Source organism: Trachypithecus francoisi, unplaced genomic scaffold (assembly GCF_009764315.1).
Source record: "Trachypithecus francoisi isolate TF-2019V2 unplaced genomic scaffold, Tfra_2.0 Lachesis_group5, whole genome shotgun sequence".
Lineage (NCBI taxonomy): Eukaryota > Metazoa > Chordata > Mammalia > Primates > Cercopithecidae > Trachypithecus > Trachypithecus francoisi.
The window spans coordinates 63,398,051-63,410,723 of NW_022681470.1; the positions used below are offsets into that span (position 1 = coordinate 63,398,051).

Sequence of the window (12,673 nt, forward strand, 5' to 3'; positions counted from 1 at the left end):
TTCAAGACTCAGCCCAAAGACTTAGCTCTTTGGGGAAGCCCTTTTGACATCCCTGAGTTCCCCAGGCTGAGTGAGGTGCCCTTATGCTGTATTCCAAAGGCACTTTGAGTACCTTTTGGTACGCACGCTGCACTCAGATCCCCCACCAGATTGAGCTCCTTGAACCCAGGAACTGTGTCTTCCTTTTCTTTACATCCCCAGGGCCTGGCCCGGGACATGGCACACCACAGCCACCCCATAAATCTGCCTTCTCAGCAGTTTCAGCCTGTGAGTCAGCCATCCTCAAGCGGAAAAAGGAAAACAGCAAAGAGCTATTAGGGTGTGGCACTTCCATTTAATTCTACACATTTATTAAGTATCTACTGTTGTGCCAAGCACTGCTGGTGGTTATTCAGAGATAAAAAAGACAAGGTCCTTGATTTCAGAGCTCACAGTCCGGCAAGGTAAAGACCCTATGGACAGGTAACTGAAAGGTAGCATCAGGTGCTCTGAAGGTACAGAGGAGGGAGGGGTCCATTCTTCCTGCAACTGGAGTTAGTGGTGCAGTGGTGCCAGTGCAGCTGGAGTTAGTGGTGCCAGGGAAATCCTTGCAGAGAGGGGGGTCATTTCAGCAGGGCTTTAGAAGACTCTGAGAACATCCTTTTTCCACTCGAGAACGGCTGACTCACAAGCCTAAAGCTGCCAAGTGGACAGATTCACGGAGTGGCTGATACATGCCAGGTCCTGGGCCAGGTGCTGCAGGCAGAAAGATGAGGAAGACCTCAGCAGTGAACAAAACTAGGACTGACTTAGAGCACTGACCCCACCTCACAGACCAGCTCCTTATCTTCAGAATCTGACCCCTTCCCTCCTTCCACCTCAACTCCTGCCTCAGCCCCCATCTGTCTTAGATTCAAGATCAGAGCTATTCAGCGGCCATCCAAATCAGAAGTTTCATTGCCTCTTAGATTGGACCTTTTCCGATCTGATTCCAAGACAAAATGAAATTATCCAGCCGCAGGCAGCACTACCATTCTGCCAAGCCATTTTGTCTGAGAGCCCTAAGTGGTCTGAAACAAGTTCGCCCAGATCCAGGGTTCAGCCCAGTGCTCGGTGACTTGAGAGTCATGTATTTCCACACTAAGAAAATGCACAAACTGGGCCCTAACTCTGCAGTATTGCTGCCTCTTGAAAACTATTCTGTTCCATCCCTACAGAATAAGCAACAACAGCCTCTTGCCAGAGCCCAAAACAGTTACAGACTTTTTGGAAAAAGAGACATGCTAAAATTTAGAAAAGTTAACTATCCTCTTACCAGCAATTCGCGACCTCTTTGGTGATGGTGAGACTTCTTCTCCTACCTGGGGCCTTAGGTTTCTGTTCATGGCAGGTCACAGAAGGGGCCTTTCCATGAATCTCTTCCCCATTAGAAACTTTCGCTTAATCAGACATTTTTTCTGACAGCAACTTACATCTTGACAACACAAAGCCCGTGACCACCAAGTAAGTATCCATTTCTCCTTTGCCCAGCTTGGGGGTGGCAAGGGAATGAAGACATGGAGAATGCAAGAGAAGATGAAGCCGAGGACAGAATGTGTTCGTGTCCCTCTCCTTCCGAAGTCCCTGGGGGCCAACATCTGCCCCCTCCCACTTGTCCTAGCTTCCTTGGAGCCAGGGCTCCCTGATCACACTGCCCTTTCTGTTTGTGATTGAAGGCAAAGGAAGCGTCCAGAATCTGGGAGCATCCGGAAAACTTTTCGGAGTGACAGCCATGGGCTGAGCAGTTCCCTGACTGACTCCTCCTCCCCAGGGGTGGGGGCTAGCTGCCGCCCATCCTCCCAGCCCATCATGAGCCAGAGTCTCCCCAAGGAAGGGCCAGATAAGTGTTCCATCAGTGGGCACGGGAGCCTCAACTCCATCAGCCGCCACTCATCCCTGAAGAATCGGCTGGACAGTCCACAGATCCGGAAGACTGCCACAGCAGGAAGGTCAAAAAGCTTCAATAACCATCGGCCCATGGACCCTGAGGTCATTGCTCAGGTAACTGTGGGCTCCTGGACAGACAGCATGAGTCTACATTCATCACTACCACTTAGTGCCACCCGCCTAATTATGACAGAACTTGAAACAGAACAATTATTTTGTATGTCATATACTGAATATATATCCATTCTGGACCTGTGGACCTGATAAGACAGCTTAATAAGCAGTCTGCCTGCCCCTCTCTCCCCAGGAAGAACCTAAAGACAGAATAAAATAAGCCTAGCTTCTTGCTCATACACTGACTATTAGGAAGGCTGTTGTAATTTTTAAAGCCAGTGTTAAGAGTATTTTGATAGCCCAAGTTTTGGGTCTAAAGACCTTGGTAGACTTTAGTGAAACTGCCCAACTATTGAGGCTCAGGTGTAATCCTGGCCACATTTTTATATTGCTGTGCCCATCACCATCATCACGATTCCTAAGGCTAGTCTCTGGTACCGAGTGGGTATGATCAATTAACAACCTGCACCTGGTCTTAAAGATCTAAAAAATAATCTGGCTGCAGAGAGCTCTGGTAACCAAAAGGATTTGCAGCAGCCCAAGCGTCCAGAGGCTGTGGAGATGAGCTCCCTGGTTGCAGGGTCTTCCTTCTGTGTAAGCACCACACTGATGACTCTCTGTTTTCCATGAAATATTAGAGATCCAACCCCACTTCTAAAAATCCGACTACCGGGGCCACTCCGAGCAGTTCACTCAGACGTCTCTCCCAACTATATAATTTTCATTAGACCAGGTAGGAACTAAGGGCTCGTTGTTGCCTTCTTGTCTCACCTGAGTTGAGATTCTCCTTACCCCATCTTCCAGGGGGTGATAGAGGCTGGGCATGGTCTCTCTTGGCTTAATTGTGGTTCTCTGCTTACAGAGATGTACCTGGCAAGCCCAGTATTGAGCTACGGGCCTGAGATGTCTTGCTTTGCTAGCCTTCTATTCTGTGCCTCTATTTAAGCTCTTGGCTGCAATCTGCCTTGCACTACGGGTATCCTCCCAGCTCCCTCCTTGGCCAGGTGTTAATAGGAATGTCAGGAAAGGTAGACAGCTGGGACAGACTAGCTGTAGAGTGCGACTGAGGAGGGAGATGGAGTTCTTCCTGAACATTTTAAAGGTTTGAGAATGTCACAGGGATGAGTGAAACTGAATCACTGTGAACACAAAGCATGCATCGCTCTGTAGGACAAAGAAACCTTAACTAGAGGCCTTCACTTGGAATGTGTGAAATCCTTCCATGTGAACCTAATCCCAGGAAGAAATCCTGTGGTAGTTTGGGGGTGCCAGACACAGGTTTATGAGGAGGGAGCGGGGAGCTGGGAAGCCTCGCTGGGAGGCAGCTGGCTTGCATACAGAGGTTCTTTGGTTCTGCCTTGAGCCCCTGGGCTAGGACCGCTGTTGGCTAAGATCTAGAGTGTTCCATTGATTTTGCAGGCAATTGATTCACCTACGTGGGCTTTGGCTCCCCCTCCTGGTCACTCATTGGTCCCCCCGGTGGTGATGGCTGGAAGGAAATGGTTTCAAATTGGATGCTGCCCTGAGCTGGAGAGGAGGGGCGGGGGGGAGGTGTCTTGGGCTCCTGAAACTTTCCTCAGCCCCTGAGGAGGAAGGACTAACCCTCTTCACCTTTGGCCTTGAAGTCCAAGAGAATAAAGATCATACATCATCTCTACCACTTTTTTAAAAAGTGTTTATTATGTACAATTTCAAACCTACCCAAAAGCAGAGAGAACTGGGTAACAAACCCCCATGTACTCATCACCAAACTCCTGGCCCTTCTTACTTTGTCCATGTTTCTCCTCCCCACTAGATTATATGTCACTTCATCAATAAGTATTTCAATATCTGTCTCTCAAATCCAGGGCCCCCAAAAAAAATCAACTACTTTTTCTAAAGGAAAAAAAAAAAAATCTCATGACAATGAAAATCCCTCTGTCCCCGTTTCCCCACTTTCTGAGCATTCATATGTTGGAGGATTTGGGCCAAGTACAATAATCTGGACATCTTACGGTCGGTTTCTTCATGCCTTGGCCTGTGTTGTTGAAACCGGCTCCTTGGGGAATTCTCCCCTTATTTGCCTCACCTCCTCCTTTTTCCTGTTTTGCAGGATATTGAGGCAACAATGAACTCAGCCCTGAATGAGCTACGGGAGCTAGAACGGCAGAGCAGCGTCAAGCACACCCCTGACGTGGTTCTGGACACCTTGGAGCCCCTCAAAACCTCCCCAGTGGTGGCCCCCACATCGGAACCTTCCAGCCCCATGCACACCCAGCTCCTCAAGGACCCCGAGCCCGCCTTCCAGCGCAGCGCCAGTACTGCTGGGGACATCGCCTGCGCCTTCCGGCCTGTCAAGTCTGTCAAGATGGCTGCCCCGGTTAAACCACCAGCCACGCGGCCCAAGCCCACTGTCTTCCCCAAAACAAATGCCACTAGCCCTGGTGTTAACTCTTCAACTTCCCCACAGTCCACTGACAAGTCTTGTACTGTCTGAGGGATATAATTTAATTGTTCTAGACAAAGGGATTATAGGGACTGACTGTTATTAAAATCTTCCTATTTAACTAGCTTGGGGACTTCAGTTGAAAATTAGGTTCTAAGTTGTTCTTGCAGGAATTAGCCTCCCCGTCTCCCAAAACCTTGAGAATGAAACCCTTGGCATCGCCTCTCCCTTCCCACTGCCCTCTGCTTCCCCCAGTCGTCGTAATTCAGCCAGCTGCAGTCTGTACCGTTCTTAGGTTAGCCAGAGACAGGTTTTCATTATCAAGTCACTGTGAAATCTGGTAAGGCAGTCCTGAGGATATGGGCTCCAGTCTCAGTCCCCTCAGACCACGGGGATGCCTTGACCAGTTGGTTGGCTACAGCCATCCACCTTTCAGTGGCATCTTGTTTTGGGAACTGATTATAGAGAATCATATGTAGTCTAGTCTTCATTTTACACACACACACACATATTTTACATACACACACACGTTTTTCTAGTCTCTGGCATGTGTAGCCTCTCCTGGTCATAGACCAGTCTCTTTGTAAGTTATTGTGGCAGTTCACACAGTAGCCACCAGGGGTCTCTGTTTCCGTTACAAACTTCGTTCTGTCTGGGTCAGAGAACCTAGCCTTTGAAATCTCTCCATCATATGAAATATCATGGGATGGGACAATCCCGTAACCTGTTTGGGGTTAGGGGCTTTCTCTCTTTGTCCTTTCCATTGATGTGAATTGGTCACTGGTGTTTGCTCTTGCTCTCCTCCATCCCCTAGAAGTACACCCCAGTCTTACTAAGGAGCTTTTAAAGTTTTTCTGAATGTATAGACATTTCTCGGGTTCCTACCTTTGTCTCTGATGGACCATTTTCCATTTAAGACATTTTTCTATATAAGACAATTTTATAGCTGGTTCGTTTTAGGGTAAAGAGTCTTAAGAGAATTTTATTGTGTCTATGGCAGGTTTGCAAAAGGTAAGAAATGGGTCCTTTTTCCTCCTAATGTTTTTGGCACTTAACACATAAAATTCATTATCCTATTAAAAAATTAAATTCAGCTTTGCTAATCCAGAAATTGTTCCCAAATGAAAACTTGTTTTAAGTCCACCCCTTAGTTTGGTTATTTTACAAGGTCTCTCTTCAGCGACCAACAGGGGCTTAGAGAGCCTTAGTTAGATTAAAGGGAGACCCTGCCTTCTAAAACCAGTTTTCATTGATCCAAACAAGGACAATTAAGGGAACTCTGACCCCACAGGTTCTCAAGTCTTCCCAAGGCCGGAATCTAAAGAAAATTAAAATTTGAATGCTGAATATTTTGGCTCTACTCTGGCCTTTTTTCTGGTTCCCTTCCAAAATGCACAAATATACCCTTGTCTGCTCCAATCCAGTCTCCAAACCTGGTGTCCGTGGTCCTGGCCCCCCTAGCATCATGCTATCCCAGGAGTACCAGGACCGGAGACATCCACAGCCAGGCTCATGGTTCTCAGACAGCAACTTGAGTTAAAGCTGAAACTCATCCTTCTTCTCTGTGTTTTCTGGTTTAAAAGCTGCACTTAGATTTTGGCCTTATTATTTTCTGTAGTTCAGGAGAGATGGTGGGTTGCCATTCAGGTAGGAAAATCTGAGTTTTCTTATCTTTGACCTAGAAGAGATTATTTTTGGATGAACATGTGAAATTGGTGGTTACATCTATGGAAAGTGGTAGGATTTTTTTTTTTTTTTTAATCCTGTGTGAAGGAAAAGAGGTGCTTTATGGGAAATCACTAATGAGAAGGCTAACCTGCAGCACCAGAAAAACCTTTCCAAGTGCTAGAAGGGAGAACTGAAGAACTCCTTCAGTGAAGTGAGTCAGCCTGGAAGAGGCAACCCACAGTCTTGGTGTTTGTTGCTGTTTCCTGACCTGTTCTTGCCTGTCACCTGGGCCTACACAGGTCCTGAGCCAACAGGGGGCTTTCATACCCAAGGATCTGTTTCCTTGCTGAAAATGAAACCCCATCTTTCACTTTACATTCCTTTCAGTCCAACTGATCAAAACTGGTACCCACACTTGCCCTTTCTCCCTCTCTCCAGCACACTCCCCTCTAAGAAAGTAAAAGCAAAGCTTTCTTAATGGCAACGCTTTGGGCCTGTTCTGTTGTTCCTGCCTTATTTCTCTTTCAACCCTGTACGTGACTCGTGTTCACCATCCCCTTGATCAGTGTCCATCCGCGCTAATTTGCATCATGAACTGAACAGTGTGTGAGTGGTCACCTACTAAACCCAACTCTGGGGGCAGAGCTGTCTTCCCCATCTCTGGTGCTCCTGACACCTGTGAGATGGTCCTGTCGAGAGGACTAGGAACCGATAGGAGGAGAGTCCTCAGCAGAGCTCACTGCAAACAACTGGAATTGAGGTTGCACACTGTGATTTTTACACCGAAAAGCCAGAAGGAGCTGGCCATGCAGGGCCTAGGGAGACCAGCCTTCCTCAGCTATGCTTGCCGAAACCAGCATGATGCTTCAAAGAGCCCTGCTCTGCCCCTCATGGCATGGATCCTTTTCCTGGTGTGGACTCTGAAGGGTCAGTCTTTGGGGAAGAGAGGTGGGGTGGGGCTACTAGCATCCCAATTTAGAAAATAGAGGAGTTTGTAGCCAGAAGCCTGTAAACTGGAAACACTGGTCTCAACCAACCTCCTCAGGGCGCCCTGGCTTCTCCCCAAGGAGATGAGGAGCAGTGATGCCAGCACCAGGATGCGCAGAGCACTGGAAGGGCTGGTGCAGATCTACTTCCTGTGCGGAAGAGAAGTCAGATCTTCCAGGGAATCGCAATGTGGTGGTGTCTGACTTGTATGTCACATTTGTGTAAAATGGTATATTCTTTAAAATAGTGTTGATAACTGGAATATTGTATGTATGCTTGGAGATGCTTTGTGTGAACCTAAGACTGTCACTCAACAGATGTTGGATTGGGGAAAATCCAAAGCACAACTTCAAAATAAAATACATTTTTAGGTTTCGATGCTGCAGTTCATATCCCTTCTCTCCTCTGTGAAATCTGATTCAGGACTTCAGCTACCCAGGAGGGATTTTGATTCGTCTGTGTTAACAGAGCCCTGCCTGGCAACAGAGAGAGCAACGAGATGACCTTACAGCCAGCCACCTTCTCCCTCCCCACCAAGGCATAGCACACTTGCATTTAGAATGGGAGGTTTTTTCCCCAGCATTTCCATTTAGCCTGTGTGTGGATTCTCATAGGTTTTGTGGAGAGTCTTCCAGCTCACCATTGGACCGCCTGTTGCCGTGAGAACCATTGCCTTCACAGAATCCACCTTCCTTGTTTTCTATCTCTAGTCAGATTTCCCCCACTTCAGGGAGTCGGGCCTAACAAGTTGCTTAGAAACTTGGCAAGCTACAACCAAGGGTGACTAGAGGTTCTCTTTCTTCCACAACCAAAGCCCTGAGTCATTCTGTCCTTGACAGCCCCCTGCCTCTGGGAGAAAAGCTGACCAATTTGCTTGTGCTGTTGGTGGAAGTGGGGGATACAGGTGATGTTTTCTCTCCTATAGATTGTGAGTCTAGCAGAGCTTAAGTTCAAGGGTGAAGTTATTCAAAGGTAACAACTTGAAACAAATCCTAGAGCCCCTAGGGCCAACACTTACTTTTAACAGGCTTGTTCTAATACCAGATGCCCCTGGGGATGGATCACATCTCTCCAAGTGGGTACCCTGTGTTCAATGGTAATGCAAGGAATCCTACCCTCAGCTCTAGACAGGACACTTTACAACCCCTTCTTAGGTTTATCATCCCTTTCCATTATTCATAGGTCTTTTATTCAGCTTTGCTATGCCCTTCCAGCCTACTGTCTCTTCCCTTCCCCTGTGTTCAAGGAATAGCTACATCTTGAGCTTCTCTTGCTGGGCCCTTGGCCTCGGGTAAGTCAAGGCTAAGGTTACTGTGCCACTGCGGTAGAAATGAGTTCTCCCTGAGTGCAGAGAGAATGGGGATGGCCAGGAGCACCCCATAATAGCTGTGACATGGAGCCAGTTCGTAGGCCGTGAGCAGGGGACAAAAGAGCCCCTTTTCAGAGGGTCCCGAGGCAAAGGCAGGCTATGCTTTTTAGGTCCTCTTTATCCATATATGGTTCTTTTTATTTCATATGTCCTGATGGGGGCTGGATGGAAACTAGTGGCAATGAACACTGTCAAAACACAAGCCCATTCCATCCAGATAGAAACCAAAAATGCAGACCAGATGTAGGTTAACTTAGGAAACAGTCTTTTAAGACTATTTAACCTAAATGTTTATATCAAACTTGTCCAACCCACAGCTCAGGATGGCTTTGAATGCAGCCCAACACAAATTCATAAACTTTCTTACAACGTTATGAAATTTTTTTGCAATTTCTTTTTAGTTCATCAGCTATCATAAGTGTTCGTGTATTTTATGTGTGGCCCAAGACAATTCTTCCAATGTGGCCTAGAGAAACCAAAAGATTGGAAACTCCTGATTTATGTTCATCAGTATTCGACATTTCCTTTTACTCAGGAGTTAGCAACCTTGGCATATTACATATACTAAAGACAGTCATTTAGTCAGTCAACAAACATTAAGCTTCTCTCTGTGCAAGCACTGTCCTATAGTACTGAACAGAAAAAAAACAGGTAGTGGAGCTTTCTAGTCAGGGAGGACAGATGAAAAAGCAAAATGAGTATTACTCTGAAAACAAAACTGTAGTAAGATAGGAGTTGTTCAGGAAATGAAGGATGCTGCTTGACTTGGCAAGGCTGACATGACTAGTAGACATCTAAGTGGAAATACCAGGTAGACCCTTGGATGTACGAATTTGGAGTTTTGGGGGTAGATAATACCTGAAAACCTATTAGGAACTGTTACATTATAGATGTATTCAAACAGAGATTCCCAGGAAGAGCGTGGAGATGGAAAAAAGAGAAGGTCCTGATCATTAGAAATGCAGCAGAAGGGCTGAGTGCAGTGGCTCACACCTGTAATCCCAGCACTTTGGGAGGCCTAGGCAGGCGGATCACCTGAGATCGAGAATTCGAGACCAGCCTGACCAACATGGAGAAACCCCGCCTCTACTAAAAATACAAAAAAATTAGCCTGATGTGGTAGCACATGCCTGTAATCCCAGCTACTCGGGAGTCTGAGGCAGGAGAATCGCTTGAACCCGGGAGGTGAAGGTTGTGGTGAGCCAAGATCACGCCATTGCACTCCAGCCTGGGCAACAAGAGTGAAACTCTGTCTCAATAAAAAAAGAAAAAGAAATGCAGCAGAGGAAGGGGGCCAGCAAAGAAGGTAGAATGAGCAAGTGGCAGTGAGGTAGGTGGCTGGGAGAGCACAGGGTCACAGACAGCAGGAGAGGACAATGCTTCAACAAAGGGGGAATCTGCTGTTGAATGCCAATGGGGTAAAGTGAGGCTGGCATAGAAAGGGAATCATTCGTGACCTGGACAGGAGCATTTTCAGCAGAGGGGGAATGAGTCCAACTGGAGTGGGTTAGGTGGCAAATGGGAAGGGAAGAGGCAGTAACTTGACAGCTCGTTGAATGGGGAGCATCGAGAGACAAGGGTAAGATCGGCAGTGCAGAGGTGCATTTGTTTGGTGGGGTGGGCAGGACACAGTAGAACGGGAAGAATGAATGTGCAGGAGAGGAGAGGGTAAGCTGCAGAGCACAAGCAGGAGGGTTAGCCATGGCCACTAGAAGAGGCTCAACAAGAGGCACTTCCTGCTGTCGCGTGGGAGGGAAGGCAGGTGAGTACAGACGGGGCAGGCAGTGGATGTGGGGGAGGAAATGAGGGAGCTCCCTTCTGATTGCTTCTTTTATCTAAGTGAAGTTTAAGGCAAGGTCCTTAGCTGACAGCGTAGGAGGGAATGGTGCGGAGGAGGTTTGAAGAGTGAAGACAATGAGAGAAACACTTACTTTTCCTCGAAGAGAGATGACGCTGGCACCGGCGCCGATTTCCTTCAGTGGCCTGGATGCTGCCCCACAGCTTGTCCCACTGCTTGGGTCCATAGCAGCAGGCCTGGCTGCGGTGTCTGTCCCTCCTTCCACACCCAAAGCTCCTGGCCAGAGCCAACCCCTGTAGGTGACAAGAAGCCGGGCTCCGAGAGCGCGTCGCTCAGCCCTTTGCCCTTGTGACTGAGCATAGCAAATACACACTGCCTGGCAATGCCCCCCAGTCTCTTCCATATGCACCCCACCAGCACCCGAGCCCTTTCCCCTCCCCTTTAAGGCACTGGGCAGGTGAGTCAGCTGTGAAAAACTGACTCAGGCCCCTTAGGGGCGGAAAAAGAAATTAATATCTCTTCAGAGTGGACCAGGTGCCAGGAGCTTCATCTCATTTTACTTTCAAACCAGCCCTATGAGGAACGTCGAGTGACGTGCTAGGGTCACCCACAGTAGGTGGTAAAATCTGAACTCAAACCTCCATGGCAATGGAGCTAGCCCCTGCCCTTCCCACTATACTTTCAGCCTCTTTGTAGAAGTCACATGAGATTTTCTTTCTGACAGCTGCTGTCAAGGGCCGCCCTCTTCCGCCTCTGGTCCTTGCACTACCCTTGGATTGCCACTTCTATTTCTAGGACTCCTCAGAGCCACTTGGGAACATGTGGTGGGGACTCTTACAGACTTCCTCTTCCCTTCTGGAGCCAGCCAGCCCCCTGCACCTTCCTGGATACAACTGGCTGTGCTGCCCGACTGGGGCACAGGCAAGACATTGCTTCACTGTGACCTCACAGAGGATGTGACCTCACAGAGGATGCCCAAGGAAACTTGATCTGTCACGGGGCACATGGCTCCAGGCCACCTCTACCTCTCCCCCTTTTCTCAGCCTCAGTCCAGCTCTTCTCTTGCTTCTGTACCTCTGCATGTGTGCCCACAGCCTGGAACTCCATTCCCCCAGCCCCCTCTCCTCTGCCTAACTCCCCTCTTCCTAAAGTCTGGCCGAGCAACCCTTCTGGAAAGCCCTTCTTGATCACCTTCCTCCCTGCTGCCTGCCTGCCACTCAGCATCTGCCATGCCATCCTGGACCTCCAGGCTCCTGGTGGGATGCCCAGCCTTTACGTCCTCAGCACACAGTGCCTGCCTCATAGAAGGTGCTAGACACATGGTAGTTGCCTTTGAACGTGCTAAATACACTGGGAAAGAGATTGATGGAGAGAAGAAAGTAAGAGTGCTGCTGAGGACCCAGCAGGTTCATCAGGGTAAAAAGTGGGTAAACATTATGGATTGTCTAAGTTATTTAGCAAACTTTGGTGCCCTAAAGCAACAAAGGCTGATTTCTCACCAAAGCCAATGTCCCTCGTGAACCAGCAGAGGGACTCTGCTCAGGACAGTCACTCAAGGACCCAGACTAACAGAATCACACTGCCAGAAAGCAGAGCTCTGGGAGGGTCTTGCATCAGGAATTAAATGCTTTGGTGGGGAACTCACATGCTCCCTGCATCACAAGGTAACTAGGATGTGCAGTTCTCCCATGTGCCAGGCAGGCAGAAACCTGGGAAGACTAGGCTGGGTGCAGTGGCTCACGCCTGTAATCCCAGCACTTTGGGAGGCCGAGGCAGGTGGATCAGGAGGTTGGGAGATTGAGACCAACCTGTTCAATCCACCTCACCAACCACACAGTGAAACCCCATCTCTTCTAAAAATACAAGAAATTAGCCAGGCGTGGTGGTGTGTGCCTATAGTCCCAGCTACTCGGGAGGCTGAGGCAGAGGTTGCAGTGAGCCAAGATCAAGATTGTGCTACTGCACTCCAGTCTTGGTGACAGAGCAAGATTCTATCTAAAAAAAAAAAAAAAAAAAAGCAAGCTGGGAAGACTGGGTGGAACATGAGGATCTCAGGCACTCAGGCACATTCCTCCAGGTCTTGCCGTGAGAAGCTGCAGCAACTCCTCCAGCTGGCAGTGTTATGGGGAGGTCTCTTTAACAAAGCACCAGGCAGTTCTCAGCTCTGCTCCTGTTCTAGTGTCACTGTGGGAGGGGTGGTGCTGGCGGAGGAAACCACCAGGTGTGGCCATGGGAAAGTCCCTCCAACATTCTATAGAAACATGGAATTTCCTGGTTTTAACCATTTCACATCCAACTGCCATCTCAGAGCTGACCAGAGCAGCACAGACCCCTCCAGCCTCCTAGGACATTTGATGCAGGGCATTGGGTCCTGGCTGGGAAGTTGGCACCTGGGTTCCAGCCTCAG

General features: G+C 48.5%; 1 protein-coding gene across 6 annotated transcripts in view; it reads left to right on the forward strand.

The window, feature by feature from the left end:
- Window positions 1–7,477, forward strand: part of SRGAP2 (SLIT-ROBO Rho GTPase activating protein 2) — a 255,006-nt gene extending 247,529 nt beyond the window's left edge. For 2 of the 6 annotated variants that reach the window (XM_033198071.1, XM_033198072.1), the window contains exons 22-24: window positions 1,444–1,482; window positions 1,695–2,019; window positions 4,112–7,477. In XM_033198071.1, coding sequence (XP_033053962.1) covers window positions 1,444–1,482; window positions 1,695–2,019; window positions 4,112–4,495 — 748 coding nt within the window. In that variant the 3' untranslated portion in view covers window positions 4,496–7,477. Of the gene's footprint in view, window positions 1–1,443; window positions 1,483–1,694; window positions 2,020–2,657; window positions 2,753–4,111 lie in introns of all 6 variants that reach the window. The other 4 variants (XM_033198073.1, XM_033198074.1, XM_033198075.1 and 1 more) reach the window with 3 other exon arrangements.
- The last annotated feature ends 5,196 nt before the right edge of the window (window positions 7,478–12,673 follow it).